Raw genomic sequence first — 25,943 nt, forward strand, 5'->3', positions numbered from 1 at the left:
TTCTCTTTGCCTTGTTATTTCACTAGCATACTCGTACTTCCTTCCTGCTTCTTTCCCTTCCACAATTCCTTTAACCTCCGTCATTCCTTCCCCAGGTCAGCAAACACTGTAAACACCAATGGAGGGTGATGTGATTGGTGTGCTGTAAGCTTCGCCACAATACCCTCGTCCTTAAGGCAACACTGTGGACACCTGTAATGCAGCCGATGTTCCTCGTCAGATTGCCAGTTACATACATGTGTGGTGTGCTGTGTCAAGTCGAGGGTGTCAGCGGCCAGGGGACTTAACCTGAAATCCACACCGGGAATCATAAGCCTCACCCACTCACACGCCCTGCTCCTCCACCCAGTGCGTCACCCAATTCCACACCACGACGCAAAAGGGACAAAAACAGGGGTCTAGCACCTTACCCTTTCATCCCTCCAAAAGAGAGACGGAGTTTTAAGAGTGCTTCTGAGTCGCTAGTGGAAGAACTAGCTGAGTCTTGAGGCCAAATAAGAACACTGACACAAGAGAACATTGAAGTGAAGGGAGAGGTGATGGCGCTGAGAGAGGCCAAGGACACAGCAGAAAAAGAGGCCATGTATTGGAAGGAGAAAAATGCCAAACAACAAGAAGCAGCCCAGCAGGAAATGGACCACTTCAGAAAGGAACAAGTGCAGCGCCTACAGGAACATCATGATAACTGGGAAGGAAGAATGAAGGAGATGCAAGCCCAAATCACTTCCCAGGAGCAGGAAAAGAAGCAGCTGAGGGAAAAGAGTAATAGGCTCGAGAATGATCTTCATCAAGTGATAGAGGACTTGGCCAGATGCAAGGAATACGCAATGCAGTTGGAGAGGGAAAATGCTCACCAGCAGCAGGAGAAAGTGAAATATGGGGAAGAGGAGATGTGGCTGAGAGAGCAGATACATACCAAAGATGCACAGCTGGAAGAAGTAAGATTGTATAATGAAGAGATTGAAAAGATGAAGGCTTCAGAAGAGGAAGAAATCACAAGGCTAATATTAAGAGATATTCAGAACCAAGAGGAACTGGCTACTTTGAGGTCCAGTAAAGAGGATGTAAGATGTTTGATAAGAGAGCGAGACACCCTTCAAGAGGAGGTAGACAAACTCAAGAAAGAAGAGACCATTCGTAAAAAGAAAATGGCATGGCTGAGAGGAGAAAGGGATGACTATCGAATGAAACTTAACGAACTTGAAAACAGACTCACACCGTTGTCAAGAAACTTAAGTGAGAAGGTCAATGCTTGTCAACGAGAAATAGCTGAACTGAAGAGCAAGGAAGCCACACTGCACGAGGAGGCAACACAGCTGAGGAGAGAGAGGGACCTGTACATAGATGAAGCAAAGGAGAGAGAAAACAGTTACATCGATAAAATAAATGAACTGAAGTGGAGTGAAAACAAGATCACAGAGTTACAGCAAGAGAGAGACAACTTGAAGGGGGAAGTAGATCAGCTTAAGCAGGCGACAAGCACAGAGGAAAGAAAAGAGAGAGACAGCTACAAAGAGGCATTAGATATACTCAGGAAGGAAGTAGCTGGCCTGGAAAATCAGATGACAGCTGTGAGAAGAGAGAGAGATGGGTACAAAGAGGAAGCAGATAAACTCAAGGCGGGAGAAGCAGAAGTCAGTCATGTTATAAAGATGATGAAGAGGAAGAATGAAGAGGAGAAGCGCCTGACACAGCTGATCTCTGCCAAGGACACACATTTGGAAGAAGTGGTAAGACTTTATAAAGAACAACTTGACAAACTGAAGGTTGCACAAGAGGAAGTCACAGAGCTAACCTTAAGAGATCTGCAGAACCAAGAGGAACTAGCTACACTGAGGTCCAGCAAAGAGGAAGTGAGATGTTTGATGAGAGAGCGAGACAGCTGCCAGGAGGAGGTAGACAAACTCAGGAAAGAAGAGATGATTTGTAAGGAGAGCATGGCACGGCTGAGAAGAGAAAAGGACGACTGTCTCATGAAAATTCACGAACTTGAAAATAAAACCACACCATCGTAAAAAAAATAGTAATCCTCGCTGACGGTCACTCCGCCAGTTTGCCTAGCATGTGATACGATTCCTACTAGCATGTTATTCTTCTGTTTACAATGGCAACAATGAAAAGCATATATTAACTGAGGCAAAGAAATGTTGATAGGATCTACTTTGTACTGTGTGAATGATTTATATGGAAAACAGGGTTAGCACAAATACTTGAACAATTCTGATAGCTTTAAAGTTTTATACACATTTATTGTCATTATTATACATTTAACCCGGTAGCAGCAGGGATCATGTTTCTTAATGGTCCCCCCAAGTGAGAAAAATGAGAGAAAATCACCCCTTACACAAACCATTTCATGATATATATATCCAAGCATTTGTGATCAGATTATGTATCATCTATTTTGGGGGGTTAAAATCATGGCACAAATTTGGCCTGTCGCTGCTACACGATAAAGCCACAAATTTGGCCCGTCGCTGCTACCGGGTTAAGTCAATTCATAGAGATGCACAATATGACAGATCCAGTATAGTCTACCCATAAACAAACAAACAACAAAAGAAAATGCATGGAACTACAGCACCCACTTGAGGAAAATCCAAAAATCTTATCAAAGGTTTTATTCAGCAAAGAAAACACTGAGAATAAAATAAATAACTATAGTATGAAATCTGGAAAAAAAAAGAGAAATTACAATACATGAACAGACCCCACAGTGAACAATACCAGCGAGAAGTGCCGTTACAGAGCCCACACTTCACCCCGTCAACTGAACTGGACTGAACACACACTACAACAGCTCCTAATGCCTTGTTTGTATCGCTGTCTTAAGGTTATTTTCCTTTCAATCATTTTCCTCAACATTTTTGTATAAGATCCATTTCTCGTGCTGCCTCGCGTTTCCGCTCAGCGCCTGTACCCGCCCCTCAGTGCTGCCTCGGCCCGTCATGTTGATACCCAGAGGTGAGGAGGCCAAGGCATCACCGCTGAAGTGCCAGAACAGGGGAGTGTTGGGGCGAGGGCTGTCAAGAGGCCCCAGGGTCGGTAACCATCGGGGTGCTGCGGCAGGCACTCGGGAAGGCTCTTGTCACATTGTGTTGAGTTCTTTCAGCTTGATTTTATTTGTTACTTGCAGTTCTGGATCAGTTTGCATTTTGTGATTGGGTCTAGTTTTTTAATTTTTTGTTTATTTATTTATTTATTTTTTATTTTTATGCCCTTTTATTTTTTTTTCCTGTGTAAACTTCTTTTTTTTCTTCTTTTTTTTCTTTTTTTTAAATGATTCCATGTAGCATTTTTGCACTCTTTGAAATATTCCCTATTTCAACATTTGTTAAGTCGGCTATTGTAGATGTTCTTTAAAATATTTCCATCTCAGCATTCCTGCCAACTTAAGTATTGTAGATGTTCTTTAAAATATTTCCATCTCAGCATTCCTGCCAACTTAAGTATTGTAGATGTTCTTTAAAATATTTCCATCTCAGCATTCCTGCCAACTTAAGTATTGTAGATGTTCTTTAAAATATTTCCATCTCAGCATTCCTGCCAACTTAAGTATTGTAGATGTTCTTTAAAATATTTCCATCTCAGCATTCCTGCCAACTTAAGTATTGTAGATGTTCTTTACAATATTTCCATCTCAGCATTCCTGCCAACTTAAGTATTGTAGATGTTCTTTAAAATATTTCCATCTCAGCATTCCTGCCAACTTAAGTATTGTAGATGTTCTTTAAAATATTTCCATCTCAGCATTCCTGCCAACTTAAGTATTGTAGATGTTCTTTAAAATATTTCCATCTCAGCATTCCTGCCAACTTAAGTATTGTAGATGTTCTTTAAAATATTTCCATCTCAGCATTCCTGCCAACTTAAGTATTGTAGATGTTCTTTAAAATATTTCCATCTCAGCATTCCTGCCAACTTAAGTATTGTAGATGTTCTTTAAAATATTTCCATCTCAGCATTCCTGCCAACTTAAGTATTGTAGATGTTCTTTAAAATATTTCCATCTCAGCATTCCTGCCAACTTAAGTATTGTAGATGTTCTTTAAAATATTTCCATCTCAGCATTCCTGCCAACTTAAGTATTGTAGATGTTCTTTAAAATATTTCCATCTCAGCATTCCTGCCAACCCAAGTATTGTAGATGTTCTTTAAAATATTTCCATCTCAGCATTCCTGCCAACTTAAGTATTGTAGATGTTCTTTAAAATATTTCCATCTCAGCATTCCTGCCAACTTAAGTATTGTAGATGTTCTTTAAAATATTTCCATCTCAGCATTCCTGCCAACTTAAGTATTGTAGATGTTCTTTAAAATATTTCCATCTCAGCATTCCTGCCAACCCAAGTATTGTAGATGTTCTTTAAAATATTTCCATCTCACCATTCCTGCCAACTTAAGTATTGTAGATGTTCTTTAAAATAGTTCCATCTCACCATTCCTGCCAACTTAAGTATTGTAGATGTTCTTTAAAATAGTTCCATCTCAGCATTCCTGCCAACTTAAGTATTGTAGATGTTCTTTAAAATAGTTCCATCTCACCATTCCTGCCAACCCAAGTATTGTAGATGTTCTTTAAAATATTTCCATCTCACCATTCCTGCCAACTTAAGTATTGTAGATGTTCTTTAAAATATTTCCATCTCAGCATTCCTGCCAACTTAAGTATTGTAGATGTTCTTTACAATAGTTCCCTGTCAATAAACTCCTGCCAACCCAAGTATTGTAGATGTTCTTTACAATAGTTCCCTGTCAATAAACTCCTGCCAACCCAAGTATTGTAGATGTTCTTTACAATAGTTCCCTGTCAATAAACTCCTTCCAACCCAAGTATTGTAGATGTTCTTTACAATAGTTCCCTGTCAATAAACTCCTTCCAACCCAAGTATTGTAGATGTTCTTTACAATAGTTCCCTGTCAATAAACTCCTGCCAACCCAAATATTATAGATGTTCTTTACAATAGTTCCCTGTCAATAAACTCCTTCCAACCCAAGTATTGTAGATGTTCTTTACAATAGTTCCCTGTCAATAAACTCCTGCCAACCCAAGTATTGTAGATGTTCTTTACAATAGTTCCCTGTCAATAAACTCCTTCCAACCCAAATATTATAGATGTTCTTTACAATAGTTCCCTGTCAATAAACTCCTGCCAACCCAAATATTATAGATGTTCTTTACAATAGTTCCCTGTCAATAAACTCCTGCCAACCCAAGTATTGTAGATGTTCTTTACAATAGTTCCCTGTCAATAAACTCCTGCCAACCCAAATATTATAGATGTTCTTTACAATAGTTCCCTGTCAATAAACTCCTGCCAACCCAAATATTATAGATGTTCTTTACAATAGTTCCCTGTCAATAAACTCCTGCCAACCCAAATATTATAGATGTTCTTTACAATAGTTCCCTGTCAATAAACTCCTGCCAACCCAAATATTATAGATGTTCTTTACAATAGTTCCCTGTCAATAAACTCCTTCCAACCCAAGTATTGTAGATGTTCTTTACAATAGTTCCCTGTCAATAAACTCCTGCCAACCCAAGTATTGTAGATGTTCTTTACAATAGTTCCCTGTCAATAAACTCCTGCCAACCCAAGTATTGTAGATGTTCTTTACAATAGTTCCCTGTCAATAAACTCCTTCCAACCCAAGTATTGTAGATGTTCTTTACAATAGTTCCCTGTCAATAAACTCCTGCCAACCCAAGTATTGTAGATGTTCTTTACAATAGTTCAATGTCAATAAACTCCTGCCAACCCAAGTATTGTAGATGTTCTTTACAATAGTTCCCTGTCAATAAACTCCTGCCAACCCAAGTATTGTAGATGTTCTTTACAATAGTTCCCTGTCAATAAACTCCTGCCAACCCAAGTATTGTAGATGTTCTTTACAATAGTTCCCTGTCAATAAACTCCTGCCAACCCAAATATTATAGATGTTCTTTACAATATTTCTGTCTATCATAAAGGGAATACCACCATGAAAAGATCATAAAAGACAGTTCTGTGTAGTAATGTTCAAAACACTGCCCAGAAAAGCTTTGAACCCTAAGTATTGAAAGCTTGGTGGCATTAAACAGTAAATTTAATAGGATTTCACTTAGGTTGAAGGGCTGACCACCTAGTCTGGACCATAGGGGTCTGTGTGGTCTGAAAACACTCTCTCTCTCTCTCTCTCTCTCTCTCTCTCTCTCTCTCTCTCTCTCTTATTTGACATGAACCCTCAAATTTTTATGTTGCTTAATAATTTTTCTTTCTTATATTATCGTGAGAGAGAGAGAGAGAGAGAGAGAGATTCCCTTAGTCCATGCAGCTTATCACAGTGTTATCATTTTGTCTTATCAAGATTAGCGCCAGATGCCATGTTCCTTCCCTACCTCCACATCTCCCCTCCTTATCCCTCCAAACCACTAGCCTACTAGCACTTCTACTACCACAACTACCACCACCACCACCACCACTACTACTACTACTACTACTGCTGTTGCTGCTGGTCCTTCTGCTTCTGCTCCACATTGTATGCTAGTTTGTATCTTCCATTTGTTCCTTGGTATGAGTGTTGTGAATATTTTTTTTTTATTTATTTATTTATTTATTTATTTTTTTATATAATTTGATTCGTTGTTATTTTTTTCCCTCGCTCAAATGCAGCACGAGTATATGTGCTTGACTGTGTGTCTTGGTGTTTGCTGTGTTTCATGTGTTGCCTTGTTGTAATTATAATTTGTTTAATGTTACCATCTGCTTATTCAGCTTTGTTCTCACTCCCTAAACACTCAGCTCACAACCGAGAGAGCCCGGGTTTGATTCTCGGGCAGAGTGGAAAAATTTGGGCAGCTTTTCCGATACCCTACGCCCCTGGTTGTGTCTCGTCTCCTGGGATCTGTTCCCTTCTAATAATTCCTTTCCCTTCTGTCTCTCTCCGGCATATGACCACAGACGTTGCGCCAACTAAACGAAACTTTCTTTTTCTCACTCCCTAATCTCAACCCTTCCTTCCCCAGGCCAGCAACCTCCATAAGCACCAGTGGATGAGTGATGTAGTTGGTGTGGTGTAAGCCTTACCGCAACACCCTGGAGCAGAACCTGTCACCCTTGCAAACACAAGCTATGCCGCCAATGTTACTTGTTCTGCTGCCACTTAAGTGTGTGTGTCGTGTGCACTGATCACTTGAAGATACCACCAACCAAGGGAGACATTCCTGAAACCCTCACCGGGACTCCTCAACCTTGCCCATCCTTACACCCTGCCCTTCCGCCCAGTGCTTCACCCCATCCCACACCAGACCTTCCCGGCCGCACCTTCCCGCAACACATGTGCCAACACCACACACCCCAGCACCATGCAAAACCACACCTCACCACACAAGGAAGACAGCCACCTGAGCTTACTGCGACGGATAGAAGACAATCAGGTGCACAATGACTCGCAGGTAAGACTTGAGTGTTATGTTTCCAGACATTTTTTCTCTTCACTGTCTCCTTTGCTGACCTTCTAAGCATCACCCTTGCTGAGTGGTTTTGTTTTGTTTTGCATCTTAAAGCTTGGCCGTGCACACTGCCCAGGTGAGACAAAAGGGGCTTATTTATGGCTATGATTGTACAGGACACTAAGCAAGGCAGAAAGGGTCCACCAGCAACACTGAAGCCTCACTCTCACTTTATTTATCAGTATTTATGCCTCTCCCATATGTCCGTGGTGGGGAACTGTTCTGTGTCGTGGCTCAGCAAGGGGAGTGGGACATGGAGATGGGACAGCCCGGCACAGTTCAAGAGCTGAAGAAAAAGTTTGATTCCGGGATTGTCGCACCACAGGAAGGAGCTGCTGGGTGGAAGGCAGGTGTCACTCACTGTGAAATCTGTATTCAAAAAGCTTCATGCAGTATTTTGTTGTGCCTGACAGACGTGTGCAAGCATTCCCATCTGTTGTTAGGATGTGGAGAATATTTAGACTATTTTGTCGTCATGTTTTCCATCACAGAAGTCAGAGGAGGACCCCAGATCAGTGAAGGATGCACAGTTACCTGGAAAACTCATCAGGGGAGGGAGTGTTGAGAGTGCTGCCGAGTCACTGGTGGAAGAACTAGCTGAATCTGGAGGCCGAATAAGAACACTGACACAAGAGAACGTTGAACTGAAGGGAGAGGTCACAGCGCTGAGAGAGGCCAAGGACAGAGCAGAGAAAGAGGCCATGTATTGGAAGGAGGAAAATGCCAAACAACAAGAAGCAGCCCAGCAGGAAATGGACCACTTCAGGAAGGAAGAAGCGAGGCATCGACAGGAATGTGTTGATAACTGGGAAGGAAGAGTGAAGGAGATGCAAGCCCAAATCACTTCCCAGGAGCAGGAAAAGAAGCAGCTGAGAGAGAAGAGCAATAAGCTTCAAAATGAGCTTCAGCGGATGACGAAGGACTTGGCCAAATGCAAGGAAGACGCAAGACAGTTGGAGATGGAAAATGCTCACCAGCGGCAGGAGAAAGTGAAATGTGGGGAAAAGGAGAAGCGCCTAAGAGAGCAGATACATGCCAAAGATACACAGCTGGGAGAAGTAAAGAGACTGTACCAAGAGGAGATTAGAAAGGTGAAGGCTGCGGAAGAGGTAATGATGAAGTTAATGAAAAAGGATCTGCGAAACCAAGAGGAACTAGCTGCTTTGAGGTAGAGGTAAAGAGGAGGTAATCTGTTTGCTGAGGAGTGAAACGGCCATCTGTATCGTCTCCGCCAGTTCTCCCCCGCACAGTTGCTATCCATATACAGGGGCCTTGTCCACCCTCGTATGGAGTATGCATCTCACGTGTGGGGGGGCTCCACTCACATGGCTCTCCTGGACAGAGTGGAGTCTAAGGCCCTTTGTCTCATCAGCTCTCCTCTTACTGATAGTCTTCTACCTCTTAAATTCCACCGCCATGTTGTCTCTCTTTCATGAGTTAACCAGCATCTTCACTCTTTCATCCCTTTACTGTCCAAATCCCTTACGCATGAGTTAACCAGCATCTTCACTCTTTCATCCCTTTACTGTCCAAATCCCTTACGCATGAGTTAACCAGCATCTTCACTCTTTCATCCCTTTACTGTCCAAATCCCTTACGCATGAGTTAACCAGCATCTTCACTCTTTCATCCCTTTACTGTCCAAATCCCTTACGCATGAGTTAACCAGCATCTTCACTCTTTCATCCCTTTACTGTCCAAATCCCTTACGCATGAGTTAACCAGCATCTTCACTCTTTCATCCCTTTACTGTCCAAATCCCTTACGCATGAGTTAACCAGCATCTTCACTCTTTCATCCCTTTACTGTCCAAATCCCTTACGCATGAGTTAACCAGCATCTTCACTCTTTCATCCCTTTACTGTCCAAATCCTTACGCATGAGTTAACCAGCATCTTCACTCTTTCATCCCTTTACTGTCCAAATCCCTTACGCATGAGTTAACCAGCATCTTCACTCTTTCATCCCTTTACTGTCCAAATCCCTTACGCATGAGTTAACCAGCATCTTCACTCTTTCATCCCTTTACTGTCCAAATCCCTTACGCATGAGTTAACCAGCATCTTCACTCTTTCATCCCTCACGCTGGTAAACTCTGAAACAATCTTCCTTCATCTGTATTTCCTCCTGCCTTTGATTTGAACCCTTTCAAGAGGAGGGTATCAGGACACCTCTCCTCCCGAAATTGACCTCTCTTCCGGCCACTCCTCTGGACTCTTATGTAGGAGCAGTGAGAGCACGTTTTATTTATTTATTTATTTATTTATTTATTTTTTTTTCCTTGAACTGTTTCCTCTGCAGTAAAAAAAAAAAAGGGGGGAGATGGACAAACTTAAGAAAGAAGAGACCAGGGGATGGAGTAATTGGAATTGGAATTTAATTAAGATGTAATTGTAATTGAAAATGCAATTATAGTAAGTAATTGTAATGACTTAATTAAGGGAGAAGGTAATCTGTAATTTAATTGTAATATAAAATGGAAGTGGTGCTGGTCTAGCTCCATTAGGGGTGCTGGGTTGCTTGTAACTCAGCACTTCTATTAATTACACTTCAGGGAATAAATTATAAAACCCTACCAGCTTGATTCCTCGCCTCCATACACTGTTGCCTGCACTGAAGATTAGCGTTCACGGGTGCTGGGGTGCTTGTAACTCAGCACTTCTATTAATTACACTTCAGGAAATAAATTATAAAACCCTACCAGCTTGATTCCTCGCCTCCATACACTGTTGCCTGCACTGAAGATTACCGTTCACCCTCACAACCAAATCCCTGTACACTCGGCCCTCAATTTAACGGATCAAAAGGTGGGAAGGTGGTCCGTTGCTTGAAAAATTCCATTGCTTGAAAATACTTGGGCTGGTTTTACAAGACACTTTGCTATATCACATCAGCTATTTCTAAAGGTCAAAGAGGGGATCAATCGGGTGTTAATGAGTGGTTCTTTAAGTTCATGGTACAGAAGAAGGGTCACACTACCACCAGGGTCATAAAACTACCTCTGGAAATGCCCACAACTCCTACGAAAGCCTTGGCAAATATGTGTTTCTTTAGGTTCATGGTACAGAAGAAGGGTCACACTACCACCAGGGTCATAAACTACCTCTGGAAATGCCCACAACTCCTATGAAAGCCTTGGCAAATATGTGTTATTGGGCGGGGAAATGTCTTTCTTGATTGCTGTGCTGCATTCCACGTCCATGTCTCTGATGCACGTGACAGAGTTGGCAGGATAATACTGTTCCTTACTCCCCTCTTTACCTCCTGCTCACACTTCTTCCTCTCATAACTCTCTCCAGTGCACCACCACCTGCCTGCCCTTCACTGCCCTTTCCCTGACCTCACCTTCCATGCTGCCATGCTTACATAAAGCAGTCCCTAAATAGTTCATCTCAGTCACCTCCTCCATTCTCTCCTCCTTTAACCTTTTCCTACACTTCATTGTGCCCTCTGCTCTAACTCTGTATGGCTTTGTAAAATCAATGACCTGTTCTCTCGCCCTCTCAAATACCTTAACCTTACTCTTTCCAGCATTCACTCTCGGCTTTCTCCTCTTACACACCCTGCCAAACTCATCCACTATCCTCTGCAGCGCCCCCTTGTTCTCTGCCAACAACACTGTATCATCTGCAAACAGGCCTGCCGCCAGTGACTCCTCCGTACCTCTCACTCCCAGCCAAGGACCAAGCTCCCTCACTCTGGCAACGCGACCCGCAGGCTACAGACAGACCATTAGATGACGGCCAGGCTGTAGCCTGTGGGTTGTGTTGCCATGACAATGCCCCAGAGGAGGGGAGTTGATGAGACAAAGAGCCACTCTTGTCTAGCAGGACTGTGTGTGAGGAGCCCCCACACCAGATGCACACTCCATGCGAGGAGGGCAGACAAAGCCCTCCACAGCATCTGTGCTGGGAAAACAACTGGCAGAGACGATACAGTCAAGATTTTGAGGTGTACCAAGAAGAGATTAAAAAGGTGAAGGCTGCACAGAGGTAATGATGAAGTTAATGAAAAAGGATCTTCAAAACCAAGAGGAACTTGCTGCTTTGAGGTAGGAGTAAAGAGGAAGTAATATGTTTGCTGAGGAGTGAGACAGCCGTCAGGAGGAGATAGACAGACTTAAGAAAGAAGAGAGTCCAGGATTGGAGGAATTGGAATTTGATTAAAATGTAATTAATTACAGGATTATTTTAACCCTTTCCTTGCACGCGGGACGGGACGCGACTATCCCCTCGGGCGCAGTCAGGCAGCCTAATGGGGGGTCTCTTTTAACCTCTGTATCTCAAAAACTTTTCATCACAGCTAAAAACAGGCCTGCCGCCAATGACTCCTCCGTACCTCTCACTCCCAGCCAAGGACCAAGCTCCCCCACTCTGGCAACGCGACCCGCAGGCTACAGACAGACCATTAGATGACGGTTGTGTTGCCATGACAACCCTCGCCTCGCCTCGCAGATGAGAACAGAGAGGGAGAGCTACAAAGAACAAACAGACGCACTCAAGAGGGAAGTATTTACCCCGGAAGATCAGGCGACAGCTGTAAGAAGAGAGAGAGAGAGACAGCTACAAAGAGGAAGCAGACAGACTCAAGACAGGAGAAGCAGAGGGTAACCAAATGACCGAGAGAGACATTGACAGGAGAACAGAAGAGACAGAGAACAGCAGGGCGGCACAGATGGATCACAAGACACAGAACTACAAGGTCAAGGCAGCGGAACTCGAGGGAAAGAAGATACACTGAGAAACCTTGTACAGTGGAGGCTCGGTTCACAACTTAATTCGCTCCTGAAGGACGTTTTTATTATTATTATTATTGTTATTTTTATTTTTGTTATTATTCGTTTTATCAATATTTATTTATCGATTATTAGCTTCACTTTCTGACTCCTTTTATTTTTTTTTTCCTATTCAGTGATTTAAGTTTGACTCTCTCTCTCTCTCTCTCTCTCTCTCTCTCTCTCTCTCTCTCTCTCTCTCTCTCTCTCTCTCTCTCTCTCTCTCTCTCTCTCTCTCTCTCTCTCTCTCTCTCTCTCTAATTTGACATGGACCCTCAAGTTTTTTGTTGCTTAATAATTTTTTTTTTTTGTATTACCATGAGAGAGAGAGAGAGAGAGAGAGAGAGATAATTCCTTCCTCCCTGCAGCTTATCACAACTTTATCAATTTATCTTATCTACATTAGTACCAGATGCCTCATTCCTTCTCTCCCTCCTTCCCTACCTCCACCTCTCCCCTCCTTCTTATCCCTCCAAACCACTACTGTCACTTCTACTACCACAACTACCACCACCACCACCACTACTACTACTACTACTACTACTACTGCTGCTGGTCTGTTTACTTCTGCTCCACAGTGATCAGAGAGCCTTCACCCTGCTGATGTAAGGTGTGTGTGTGTGTGTGTGTGTGTGTGTGTGTGTGTGTGTGTGTGTGTGTGTGTGTGTGTGTGTGTGTTTTACCTATCTGTCTTTTCCTGCGCAGGTTAAGTGCAGCAAAAGTCCCAAGCAGAAGAACATGACCAGGATAGCAAGCACACCTGCTGTCACGATTAACACTGACCAATAGGTGAGAATGAGCCTCCAAGGGTTTTGCAGGTGTGTGTGTGTGTGTGTGTGTGTGTGTGTGTGTGTGTGTAGTATTGTAGGTTAGTTCATGTCTTCCCCATGTTTCTTGGTTTGAGTGTGGTGAATTTTATAAGTTTTTTTTTTTTTATATATTTATAATTTGTTTTGTTATTTTTTTCCGTCACTCAAATGCAGCGTGAGTATATGTGCTTGACTGTGTGTCTTGGTGTTTGCTATGTTTTGTGTGTTGCCTTGTTGGTCATGATTTGTATAACATTTGGAGCTGCGTTTTCATCTAAGTTTCATTCCCTAACCTCCTCCCTTCCTTCCCCAGGCCGGCAACCTCCACAAGCACCAATGGAGTTGCTATGTAGTTCGTGTGGTGTAAGCTTGACCACAACACCCTGGGGCACAACTTATGACCCCTGTGGACATAACATATGCTATGGATGTTACTTGTTCTACCACTGGTCACGTGTGTGTGTTGTGTGCAACTTCAAGAATCCAGCAACCAAGGGAGGCATTCCTGAAACCCACTCCAGGACTCCTCAGCCTCGCCCACCCCTGCTCCCTGCCCCTCCACCCAGTGCATTACCCCATCCCACGCCAGACCTTACCGCACCTTCCCGGAACACCACACGCACCAACACCACACACCCCAGCACCTCGCAGAACCACACCCCAGAGACAGGGTTCAGCTCCTCACCACACAAGGAGGACAGTCGCCAGAGCTCACTACGGCAGACAGGAGACCCTCGGCAGCTTAATGACTCACAGGTAAGACTAGGGTGTCACCTTTCCAGACCTTTTTTGTCTTAAACATCACCCTTGCAGACCCTCTAAGTATCACCCTTGCAGACCCTCTAAGCATCACCCTTGCAGACCCTCTAAGTATCACCCTTGCAGACCCTCTAAGTATCACCCTTGCAGACCCTCTAAGCATCACCCTTGCTGAGTGATTGTTTTGCATCCTAAAACATGACCGTGCACACTGCCCAGCTGAGACAGAAGGGGACTATTTATGGCTATGATTGTACATGACACAAAGTAAGGCAGAAAGGGTGAACCAGCAACACAGAAGCCTCACCCTCACTTTATTGATCAGTATTTATGCCTCTCCCGTATGTCCGTGGTGGGGAACTGTTCCGTGTCGTGGCTCAGCAAGGGGAGTGGGACAGGGAGATGGGACAGCCTGGCACAGTCCGTCGGCTGAAGGAGAAGTTTGATTTCGGGATTGTCGCACCACAGGAAGGAGCTGCTGGGTGGAAGGCAGGTGTCACTCACTGTGGAATCTGTTTTCAAAAAGCTTCATGCAGTATTTTGTTGTGCCTGACAGACGTGTGCAAGCATTCCCATCTGTTGTTAGGGTGTGGAGAATATTTAGACTATTTTGTTGTCATGTTTTCCATCACAGAAATCAGAGGAATGTGGAGAATATTTAGACTATTTTGTCGTCATGTTTTCCATCACAGAAGTCGGAGGAGGACCCCAGAGCAGCCCAGGGTAGCATCCAGACCTTAGTGCAGCAGGAACCCATTAGCAGGAGTAAGGACCCTCACCAGCCTGACAATGTGATAGGCATCAATTCCTCGGCCCAGCACGGCAAGGAACAGAAAACACCACACATCCGGAAAACCAAAAATAGGGGTTCACCGCCTTACCCTCCCAAGTCTCCAAAAGATGAATACCTCGACTCCTCCAGGGAAACCTTACCATCTCCCCCTCGAAGCAGGAACGCCTCCCCTTCCCCCTGCAGCACCAACGACAGAAGCAGAATCTCCTCTTCCCCACAGTGGCCTGCACAGCGCTCTCGTTCATGCCCAAGAACCAGAGAGACTGAACGCTCTTCCTCTTCCCATACCAGGCCCAGAGACCCTTCCCCTTCCCCTTCCAGACCCACAAACCTTCCCCCTGCCCCATCTTTAGCCAGGAAGCCTTCACCAGCTCCCACACACTGTTGTCTCTCCGCAAGATCCAGAGAGACAGGACACTCTTCCCCTTCCCTTACCAGTTCCAGACCCCCTTCCCCTTCCCTTACCAGTTCCAGACCCCCTTCCCCTTCCCCTTCCAGACCCACAAACCTTCCCCCTTCCCCATCTTCAGCCGGGAAGTCTTCACCAGCCCCCACCACACCCAAAGAATCATTCGCTTTTAATTCTGCCGGCAAGGATGTTAAGTTTCCCGGTAAAGCCATCAGGGGAGGGAGTGTTGAGGGTGCTGCTCCCCCCAGCCGCACCCCCACCCCACAGCCCCACATAAAGCCCGCACTCATCTCCACGGTGGCTAAGGTGGTGAATGATGATTTGCCTCAACACCACCAGACGAGCAGAGACCTTGGTGAGGGGTTGAATCGTAAGACACAGGGGATGGAGATGAAGGAAAGGGGTTGGGTGGGGCTGAAGCACAAGGATAACCGGCAGCAAAGTGAGAGTTTTGCACATGAGGAGAAAGACCGCAAGCGTCAAGAGGATTATGCACAGCTGAGGGAGCCAAACGTCGGCCAGCAAAATGAGTCACAGGTGGAGGAACTAACTGTGTCTGGAGGCCAAATAAAAACACTGACACGAGAGAACGTTGAACTGAAGGAAAAGGTCACAGCGCTGAGAGAGGCCAAGGACACAGCAGAAAAAGAGGCCATGTATTGGAAGGAGAAAAATGCCAAACAACAAGTAGCAGCCCAGCAGGAAATGGACCACTTCAGAAAGGAACAAGTGCAGCGCCTACAGGAACATCATGATAACTGGGAAGGAAGAATGAAGGAGATGCAAGCCCAAATCACTTCCCAGGAGCAGGAAAAGAAGCAGCTGAGGGAAAAGAGTAATAGGCTCGAGAATGATCTTCATCAAGTGATAGAGGACTTGGCCAGATGCAAGGAATACGCAATGCAGTTGGAGAGGGAAAATGCTCACCAGCAGCAGGAGAAAGTGAAATATGGGGAAGAGGAGATGTGGCTGAGAGGACAGATACATACCAAGGATGCACAGCTGGAAGAAGCAGTAGGATTGTATTATGAAGAGATTGAAAAGATGCAGGCTGCAAAAGAGGAAATCACAAGGCTAATATTAAGAGATATACAGAACCAAGACGAACTGGCTACTTTGAGGTCCAGTAAAGAGGATGCAAGATGTTTGATAAGAGAGCGAGACACCCTTCAAGAGGAGGTAGACAAACTCAAGAAAGAAGAGACCACTCGTAAAGAGAAAATGGCACGGCTGAGAGGAGAAAGGGATGACTATCGAATGAAACTTAACGAACTTGAAAACACAGTCACATCGTTGTCAAGAAACTTAAGTGAGAAGGTCAGTGCTTGTCAACGAGAAATAGCTGAACTGAAGAGCAAGGAAGCCACACTGCACGAGGAGGCAACACAGCTGAGGAGAGAGAGGGACCTGTACAGAGATGAAGCAAAGGAGAGAGAAAACAGTTACATCGATAAAATAAATGAACTGAAGTGGAGTGAAAACAAGATCACAGAGTTACAGCAAGAGAGAGACAACTTGAAGGGGGAAGTAGATCAGCTTAAGCAGGCAACAAGCACAGAGATAAGAAAAGAGAGAGACAGCTACAAAGAGGAAACAAAGAGACTCAGTAAGGAATTATCTGCCCTGGAATATAAGATGAAAGTTGTAGGAAGAGAGAGAGACAGCTACAAAGAGGAAGCAGACGGACTCAAGACAAGGGAAGAACAATTTAACCAGATGACCGAGAGAGACCTCAACAGAAGGATGGAAGAGAGTAGGATGGCACAGATGGAGCTCAAGATACAGAACTACAAAACTAAGATAGTGGAACTTGAAGGGAAAAACAATACACTGAAAAAACAGATGGAGAGAGAGAAAGAGAACCACCAGCAGAAAGTAGACGCGGAAACATCACGCCTGCGGAAAGAGAATGAACGGGTTGGTGGGTACAGGCGGAGAGAAGAAACACTGGGGAAACAGATAGAGGAAATGGCAACAGAGAGAGAGGACCTGATACAACAGCTGCTGCGTGAGAGAGATGAGGTACAGAAACTCGAGAGGAGAGAAAACGCACGAGAAAAACAGCTGACGGAGACAATAACAGACAGAGACATGTACAAGAGGGAGAGAGATGAGTACAAACAGACCGCAGATAAACTCATGAGAAATAACTTCACGCTGACAACTGAGAGAGACTGCTGTATATCGGAGAGAGAGCAGGAGAGAGGCAAACATAAAGAGGAAGTAGAGAGACTTAAAAGAACCCACAATAATGAGATGAGGCTAAGAGAGGAGAGAGATCGCTATAAGAGGGAAGTACAGCGTTTGAAGGAGGAGCTGGAGGTGGCGTCAGGGGCAGCAACGACCCGGCATACGGAGGTTATATGGCCAAAGAAGGACCTGGAAGACATCCCGCCACCTCCGGCACCCTCGCATGGGGCAGAGGTAAGTGAGGGAGACCGCCGCTGCTTTGTTTTGGTCTGCACTGTCGTTGCGCTTATATTTTTTTTTTGTCTTTATTCATTTGTTTTGTGATTTTATTTTTTGTCCTCTGCTTTATTTTTTGCCTATCGTCATCTTTATTCAATTCTTTCTTTACTCTTATCATCCTTTTATTTCCTTTCTAGCTTATTCCTGTTATCTTTAACCCGGTAGCAGCGGGGATCATGTTTCTTAATGGTCCCTCCAAGCGAGAAAAATGAGAAAAAATCATCCCTCACACAAAGCATTTCATAATACATATCAAAGCATTTGTGATCAGATTATGTATCATCTATTTTGGGGGTTTATATCATGGCACAAATTTGGCCCGTTGCTGATACACGGTAAAGCCACAAATTTGGCCCGTCACTGCTACACGGTAAAGCCACAAATTTGGCCCGTCTCTGCTACACGGTAAAGCCACAAATTTGGCCCATCGCTGCTACACGGTAAAGCCACAAATTTGGCCCGTCTCTGCTACACGGTAAAGCCACAAATTTGGCCCGTTGCTGCTACACGGTAAAGCCACAAATTTGGCCCATCGCTGCTACCAGGTTAAAAAAAAATCTAAATCACCTTATATAAGAAACGGTGCAAAAAATTCCCTCCGACATAACGTCACTTCCTATTCCCAATTGATTTCCAGTATATTCGCTTATTTGCAGGATATTGAGATGGTGACAGTTGGCTTGAGGAGGAAGGAAGAGGAGGACGAGGAGGAGGTGGCAACACTGGGGCTGCCGAACCTTGGGAACTCCTGCTACATCAACGGCGTGGTCCAGTGCCTCTACCACCTACCGCCCCTCAGGAACACCCTCGCCCAGTGCACCGACCTCCAGTAGTACGTAGAGGACCTCATGACTCGTTCGTATGCCGTGAAGTTTGGGCGATAGTCATGATGTTGTTTTGTGTTATGTCTGGTTCTTAGTGATGTTATTTCTGTCTTGTTCTTCTTTGTATTATTTCTCTCGTTGATGTTTTTTCATGTTCTTGTAAAGCTGTGATGTTCTGGCGATAGTCTTGATGTTGAGCGATGTTCCGATTTCTTGTTCTCTAGTGATGTTCTTTCTCAGTCTTGCGTTTCTTTGCTTTATTTCTCCCTCCAGTGATGTTCTTCCTTGTTCTTGTAAAGCTGTGATGTTCTGGCGATAGTCTATGTTGAGCGGTGTTCCGATTTCTGGTTCTCTAGTGATGTTCTTTCTCAGTCTTGCTTTTCTTTGCTATATTTCTCCCTCCAGTGATGTTCTTCCTTGTTCTTGTAAAGCTGTGATGTTCTGGCGATAGTCTTGATGTTGAGCAGTGTTCCGATTTCTGGTTCTCTAGTGATGTTCTTTCTCAGTCTTGCTTTTCTTTGCTATATTTCTCCCTCCAGTGATGTTCTTCCTTGTTCTTGTAAAGCTGTGATGTTCTGGCGATAGTCTTGATGTTGAGCAGTGTTCCGATTTCTGGTTCTCTAGTGATGTTCTTTCTCAGTCTTGCTTTTCTTTGCTTTATTTCTCCCTCCAGTGATGTTCTTCCTTGTTCTTGTAAAGCTGTGATGTTCTGGCGATAGTCGATGTTGAGCAGTGTTCCGATTTCTGGTTCTCTAGTGATGTTCTTTCTCAGTCTTGCTTTTTTTTGCTTTATTTCTCCCTCCAGTGATGTTCTTCCTTGTTCTTGTAAAGCTGTGATGTTCTGGCGATAGTCGATGTTGAGCGATGTTCCGATTTCTGGTTCTCTAGTGATGTTCTTTCTCAGTCTTGCTTTTCTTTGCTATATTTCTCCCCTCATTGATGTTCTTCCTTACTAGAGTGTCTGATCTCATTCCACTGCAACACATCCTAATACCTTGGTGTGGGAACATTTGTAGAACGGAGGAGGAAGTGAATAATATCTTTGAATCTAATCTTGCCATGCTCGTCATTTTTGATTATTTTTTCAGCCAAGATCAGCCTGGGATGGGAGTGGCCCATGCCCTCGCACAGCTGTTTGGGACCATGAAGAGCGGTGATAACTCGGTGATACGCTTTCCTTTGAGGGAGTTGAAGGTATGTGTTGGGGGTAGGGGGCGGGGGGAGAGTGTGACAGGAGGAAGAGAGTGAAAGGAAGGGGGAGACGTTTTTATGTGTGTAGGGGAGAAGAAATTTGGAGGGTAGAAGCAGTTTGGATCTTGTATGGATTAGTAGGTGTGTGTGTGTGTGTGTGTGTGTGTGTGCGTGTATAACCTAACCTAACCTAACCTAATGTGTGTGTGTGTGTGTGTGTGTGTGTGTGTGTGTGTGTGTGTATAACCTAACCTAACCTAACCTAATGTGTGTGTGTGTGTGTGTGTGTGTGTGTGTGTGTGTGTGTGTGTGTGGTATCAGTGTCTCAGTCAGTGAAATTTGTCTTGAAACTCATTGAAGGTTTTTGAATGGGAACACATGATACAGAAGAAGAAAAGGAAGAAAATAAATGAGAACAAAAATATGAAGTAATAATAAGAAAAAGGAAAGAAAACAACATGAATGATCGTACATGGAAAATATTGCTAACATTCCTTCTCCTCCTCCTCCTCCTCCTCCTCCTCCTCCTCCTCCTCCTCCTCCTGCAGCAAGTTCTGGGTAGCCATGACGAGGCCTTCGGGGGCAAACGGCAGCAGGAAGCTCACGACCTCTTCTCTGCTATCGCGACATGGCTACACAGCGATCTTAGGCAGGTGTGTGTGTGTGTGTGTGTTTTCCTAATTATAGTATGCAGGACCAGAGCTGTTTTCATCTGGTCCTGTCCCCATATCTATATTTATCCAGTTTCAGTAAGTATCTAATCTCACCCTCTCCCAGTATGACGCCCCGGACACCTCTCACGGCTCATCCCTGTTTGAAGGGTGGCTGGAGACAAGGATGGTGTGCCCGGAGCAAGGCAAGACTCTCGCCCCCAACAAGGAGGCATTCACCAGCATCTCCCTGCCGGTGGTGGGGGTGAACACGTGGTCTCTGAAGGTGAGAGAGAAAGAGATGCTCTGTAAAAAATTAGACATGAAAGGTTGTCCCCATGTGTGTGTGTTTGTATGTTTGTTTCTTCATTGGTATCATTCATGTGTGTGTGTGTGTGTGTGTGTGTCCTTAGAGAAGAGGAAGTTCTTTCGTTCTATCTTTTTATCTCGTCTCTAGTCTCTACACCTTTGCCTCCGTGGTCTAGTGGTTAGCGTGCCTAGCTATGAATCCATGGGCGTGGGTTCAAATCCCAGCCCGGACAGTCGGCATGCAGCTCACCCATCTCCTCATCACTCCCAGGTCTTTCTCTGCCTCTGTGGTGGATAGTGGAGTGTTTCCCATGTGGTATTGGTGTGCTGGATATCCCTTCACTGGTAGCCTGTTAACATACACTCCCAGGTCTTTCTCTGCCTCTGTGGTGGATAGTGGAGTGTTTCTCATGTGGTATTGGTGTGCTGGATATCCCTTCACTGGTAGCCTGGTAACATACACTCCCAGGTCTTTCTCTGCCTCTGTAGTGGATAGTGGAGTGTTTCCCATGTGGTATTGGTGTGCTGGATATCCCTTCACTGGTAGCCTGGTAACATACACTCCCAGGTCTTTCTCTGCCTCTGTGGTGGATAGTGGAGTGTTTCTCATGTGGTATTGGTGTGCTGGATATCCCTTCACTGGTAGCATGTTAACATACTCCCAGGTCTTTCTCTGCCTCTGTGGTGGATAGTGGAGTGTTTCCCATGTGGTATTGGTGTGCTGGATATCCCTTCACTGGTAGCCTGGTAACATACACTCCCAGGTCTTTCTCTGCCTCTGTGGTGGATAGTGGAGTGTTTCCCATGTGGTATTGGTGTGCTGGATATCCCTTCACTGGTAGCCTGGTAACATACACTCCCAGGTCTTTCTCTGCCTCTGTGGTGGATAGTGGAGTGTTTCCCATGTGGTATTGGTGTGCTGGATATCCCTTCACTGGTAGCCTGGTAACATACACTCCCAGGTCTTTCTCTGCCTCTGTGTTGGATAGTGGAGTGTTTCCCATGTGGTATTGGTGTGCTGGATATCCCTTCACTGGTAGCCTGGTAACATACACTCCCAGGTCTTTCTCTGCCTCTGTGGTGGATAGTGGAGTGTTTCCCATGTGGTATTGGTGTGCTGGATATCCCTTCACTGGTAGCCTGGTAACATACACTCCCAGGTCTTTCTCTGCCTCTGTGGTGGATAGTGGAGTGTTTCCCATGTGGTATTGGTGTGCTGGATATCCCCTCCCAAGATGCAGGACTTTACATTTTTCTTCATTGACTTGTAGCAGCCACTTATTGCTCCACTCCTGTAGCTTGGTGATGTCTTCTGGTAGGAAATCCGCGGTCAAGGGGTTAACGCACCTTTTATACACAGGCTCTTCTGGACAAGCACTTCAGGACACAAACACTGAAATGGGACTGTGACTCATGCTGTTACCCCCACCAGTGTGACCACTTAACGCACTTACTCACCTGCCCCCATGTGTTCGTCATCCACTTCAGCAGGTGAGAGAGAGAGAGAGAGAGAGAGAGAGAGAGAGAGAGTGCGCAATACCCCCCTTCCTCTTCTCTCTCTTGCATTCATTCTTTGATAATCCCGAAAAAGACGCAATACAGAAAAACAATAAGAAAGGAAATGAAGAAAAAGTAAACTAAAGAATTCAAAAAACATTAATAAAGTTGATAATATAAAGTCTGAGAGAAAAGGAGAATAAAAAGAAGGAATTCAATGAGGGAAAGAAAAAAAAGTATCATTAACGAGAAAAGGAAAAGAAGGAAGGAAATGAATGGGGAGAGAGAGAGAGAGAGAGAGAGAGAGAGAGAGAGAGAGAGAGAGAGAGAGAGATTTTGGCATATTTAAAGGCACTCCACCCCAGTTCCCTTTCTCTCTCCTCTCCTATCCACTCCTTCGTCACACCCCACTCCACTCTCACTCCACTCCACTTCTCACCCTACTCCACTCACACTCCACTCCACTTCTCACCCCACTCCACTCACACCCCACTCCATTCTCACCCCACTTCTCACACCTCACTCCCCTTTCACCCCACTTTTCACACCCCACTCCACTCTTCTCTCACTCACCTCTCACCCCACTCCTCCCTCTCACCCACTCCTGCAGGGTTCGCGATTCCAAAACCCGCAGGAAGACCAAGGTGGATTTCCCGGTGTCCGAACTCTCCCTCCAGAAATACATGGTGTCGGACTCCCCTCGGTAAGTCCCCCCACCCCCAGACACAGCCACCCACCACTGCTAACCTAAATCCCTCAGTCCGTTTCTCTCTCCTGTAGATTTGTTTCCTTGTATCTGTTATGTCCTCTCTGTTCTCTGTTCTTCCCTCAACTTTCTCTACCTTCTATATTCCCTCAGTCTCTCTCTCCTATATATTTGTTTCCTTGTATCTGTTGTGTTCTTTCTTTTCCCCGTCCATCCCTCAACTTTCATCTACCTTTTCTCCCTGTCTTGCAACCCTTCTCCTATAATTCCTTCCCCTTCTGTCTCTCTCCGGCATATGACCACAGATGTTGCGCCGACTAAACGAAACTTTCCAAAACTTTTCCATGTCTTGCATAGTAAAGTTGGACCATAATGTTTTTGTCTTCTAGAGCTGGTCTTCTCTCTAATGTTATCTGCTTATTTTTCTTCCAGTTTAATTTTTTACTTTGCTGGCTGAGTAATAATTTGTGTTTTTGTTCATTCGTTTCTCCTTGGTTTCCTTACCCTCTACATTCCCTCCTGTCGCTCTCCTAAAGACTTGATTTGTTCCCTAAGGCTTCTGTCCTTCCTATTCTTTCCCTTCTTAATTTGTGTTTTTCTCATTTCTTCCACCCGTTTCTCGATCACTGTTTACACGTGTTCGCCGGAAATTATCAATATTTACCAACAACCAAGCAACAGTTAGGACCGGCAGAGGTAGACTGAAGAGGTTGTGGAAATCCAAAATAAGTAATAATGTTTGGGTAGGTGGTACAGGTGAGGGCTGGACGTTCTTGGCGATGAGAATGACCACTTGCTCCTCTGCATCCCTCTATCTCTCTCTTAAAGACTTGGTTTAATCCCTAAGGTTTCTGTCTGCAGTTTCTTTCCCTCCTTAATTCCTCCCCTTTGCAGTTGTCCTCCTTTTCCTCCCTTTTCTGTTTCATCTCTTCTAAGACTTGATTTGTTCCCTAAGGCTTCTGTCCTCCCTCTTCTTTCCCTTCTCAATTTCTCCCTTATGCAGTTGTCCTCCTTTTCCTCCCTTTTCTGTTTCATCTCTTCTAAGACTTGATTTTTTCCCTAAGGCTTCTGTCCTCCCTATTCTTTCCCTCCTTAATTTCTCCCCTATGCAGTTGTCCTCCTTTTCCTCCCTTTTCTGTTTCATCTCTTCTAAGACTTGATTTGTTCCCTAAGGCTTCTGTCCTCCCTCTTCTTTCCCTTCTCAATTTCTCCCCTATGCAGTTGTCCTCCTTTTCCTCCCTTTTCTGTTTCATCTCTTCTAAGACTTGATTTGTTCCCTAAGGCTTCTGTCCTCCCTATTCTTTCCCTCCTTAATTTATCCCCTATGCAGTTGTCCTCCTTTTCCTCCCTTTTCTGTTTCATCTCTTCTAAGACTTGATTTGTTCCCTAAGGCTTCTGTCCTCCCTATTCTTTCCCTCCTTAATTTATCCCCTATGCAGTTGTCCTCTCCTTTTCCTCCCTTTTCTTTTTCATGCTCGGCTGTTCACTACAACGTACCACACCCTTTCCACAGGTCGCCCACGTACAAGCTTGTCGGCGTAGTCTGTCACCACGGCAGCATGGGAGGGGGACACTACACAGCCTACTGCAGGTACGGGAAAGGACCGTGGGGTAACAGGTGGAGGTTTTGTAATGATGATCGGGTATGGGACGTAGATGAGAGGCAAGTTCTTAGTGACGAGAATGCCCACTTGCTTTTCTATATCCAGCAGTGATTTTGAGGTGAAAGAGGAAGGTGTGCGTGTGTGAGTGTGTGTGTTTTTGTGACAAACGAGGCAGCTCATGAACAAAAAAAAAAATAGGAATGGGGAGCAGTATGCGGAACAGGAATCAGAAATGGAGTGTTTTGAGGATCCAGAACATCAAGAGTGGAATGTAAAATGGAGTTAGGGCATATTAGGAGTGACTTGTGGAGTGAGGAATGAGTGAGGAGGAATATAAGGAATTGGAATCATAAATGGAGTGTTTTGAGGATCCAGAACATCAAGAGTGGAATGTAAAATGAAGTTAGGGCATATTAGGAGTGACTTGTGGAGTGAGGAATGAGTGAGGAGGAATATAAGGAGTAGGAACCGAAAATGGAGTGTTTTGAAGACCCAGAACATCAGGAGTGGAATGTAAAATGAAGTTAGGGCATATTAGGGGTGACTTGTGGAATGAGGGCAGTGAGGAATGAGTGAGGAGGAATATAAGGAATAGGAACCGAAAATGGAGTGTTTAGAAGATTCAGAACATCAAGAGTAGAATGTAAAATGAAGTTAGGGCATATTAAGGGTGACTTGTGGAATGAAAGGAGTGAGTGAGGAATGAGTGAGGCAGAATATAAGGAATAGGAATCAGAAATGGAGTGTTTAGAAGATTCAGAACATCAAGAGTGGAATGAAAAATGAAGTTAGGGCATATTAAGGGAAACTTGTGGAATGAAAGGAGTGAGTGAGGAATGAGTGAGGCAGAATATAAGGAATAGGAATCAGAAATAGTGTTTAGAAGATTCAGAACATCAAGAGTGGAATGAAAAATGAAGTTAGGGCATATTAAGGGAAACTTGTGGAATGCGGGGAAATATCATGAATAAGAACCAAAAGTGAAATGTTTACAGCGAAGGAGACAGTTCAAGGGCGTAAAGAAAAATATATAAAAAAAAAAACCTCGCTAATTAAATAAAAAAAGCCTGCTCATTAAAAAAAGCCCGCTAATTAATAAAAAAAAACGCTAATTAAACCCCTCCCCCCCGCTAATTTAAAAAAACGCTAATTAAACCCCTCCCCCCCCCCGCTAATTAAAAAAAAACGCTAATTAAACCCCTCCCCCCGCTAATTAAAAAAAAAAATCCCACTAATCATTAAAAAAAAAAAAGCCTGTTTAGAAGATTAAGTGCATATCAGGAGGCATGGAAGAGAGTAAGACTGTAAGGAATGTAAGACAGAGGAAGGTGTTTTAGGGGTAACTTGTAGAATGAGAGGAATGAGAGAGGAGTGAAAGGGAATGGCAGCTGTCAGGAGTCGAGTGTAGATACGAGTGATTTACTTTGTCGATTAGAGGACTTTGGTAAGCTTGTAAACTCTTCATATCTCTGTAGTGTGAGTACCAATGATAGTAGTTGTAGTAGTAGTAGTAGTAGTAGTGGTAGTGGTAGTTGTTCATTCCCGTCGTGTTTAACTTATGATTCGAAAAAAAAAATATCGGTAGTGTACTTGTGTGTTTCGTGTTCTGAGTTTTTAAGAGTTTTCGTCGTAATAAAGTTCTTTTGTAACGAA

At 44.3% G+C, this 25,943-nt stretch overlaps 2 protein-coding genes and 1 long non-coding RNA gene across 9 annotated transcripts; all 3 read left to right on the forward strand.

Moving 5' to 3' along the window:
- Nucleotides 1–539: 539 nt before the first annotated feature.
- On the forward strand, nucleotides 540–25,943 carry LOC126986315 (golgin subfamily A member 6-like protein 22). 4 transcript variants are annotated; one of them, XR_007739521.1, is made up of 10 exons: nucleotides 540–1,517; nucleotides 16,631–17,464; nucleotides 18,166–18,341; nucleotides 19,422–19,527; nucleotides 20,073–20,177; nucleotides 20,302–20,460; nucleotides 21,844–21,974; nucleotides 22,591–22,683; nucleotides 24,200–25,033; nucleotides 25,167–25,943. XR_007739521.1 is itself a non-coding variant. In XM_050842318.1 (9 exons), exons 1-9 carry the CDS (start codon nucleotides 540–542, stop codon nucleotides 24,399–24,401), a joined length of 2,784 nt encoding a protein of 927 aa, XP_050698275.1. In that variant the 3' UTR covers nucleotides 24,402–25,943. The 4 variants fall into 4 exon arrangements, 3 of the variants coding, with proteins under 3 accessions (XP_050698275.1, XP_050698276.1, XP_050698277.1); XM_050842318.1 differs by having other exon boundaries at nucleotides 24,200–25,943; XM_050842319.1 differs by having other exon boundaries at nucleotides 540–1,106; nucleotides 16,220–17,464; nucleotides 24,200–25,943.
- LOC126986316 (uncharacterized) lies at nucleotides 6,368–8,675 on the forward strand. The gene is made up of 4 exons (XM_050842321.1): nucleotides 6,368–6,531; nucleotides 7,011–7,439; nucleotides 7,735–7,842; nucleotides 7,988–8,675. The coding sequence occupies exons 2-4, from the start codon at nucleotides 7,350–7,352 to the stop codon at nucleotides 8,666–8,668; spliced, it is 879 nt and encodes a 292-aa protein (XP_050698278.1). The 5' UTR covers nucleotides 6,368–6,531; nucleotides 7,011–7,349; the 3' UTR covers nucleotides 8,669–8,675.
- On the forward strand, nucleotides 20,469–21,726 carry LOC126986318 (uncharacterized). Of its 4 annotated transcripts, XR_007739535.1 has the most exons (4): nucleotides 20,469–20,754; nucleotides 20,953–21,051; nucleotides 21,149–21,445; nucleotides 21,545–21,726. It is a non-coding gene; the product is annotated as an uncharacterized LOC126986318 (long non-coding RNA). The 4 variants fall into 4 exon arrangements; XR_007739534.1 differs by lacking the exon at nucleotides 20,953–21,051 and having other exon boundaries at nucleotides 20,469–20,952; XR_007739532.1 differs by lacking the exon at nucleotides 20,953–21,051 and having other exon boundaries at nucleotides 20,469–20,853.

This window comes from Eriocheir sinensis, chromosome 61 (genome assembly GCF_024679095.1).
Source record: "Eriocheir sinensis breed Jianghai 21 chromosome 61, ASM2467909v1, whole genome shotgun sequence".
Classification (NCBI taxonomy): domain Eukaryota; kingdom Metazoa; phylum Arthropoda; class Malacostraca; order Decapoda; family Varunidae; genus Eriocheir; species Eriocheir sinensis.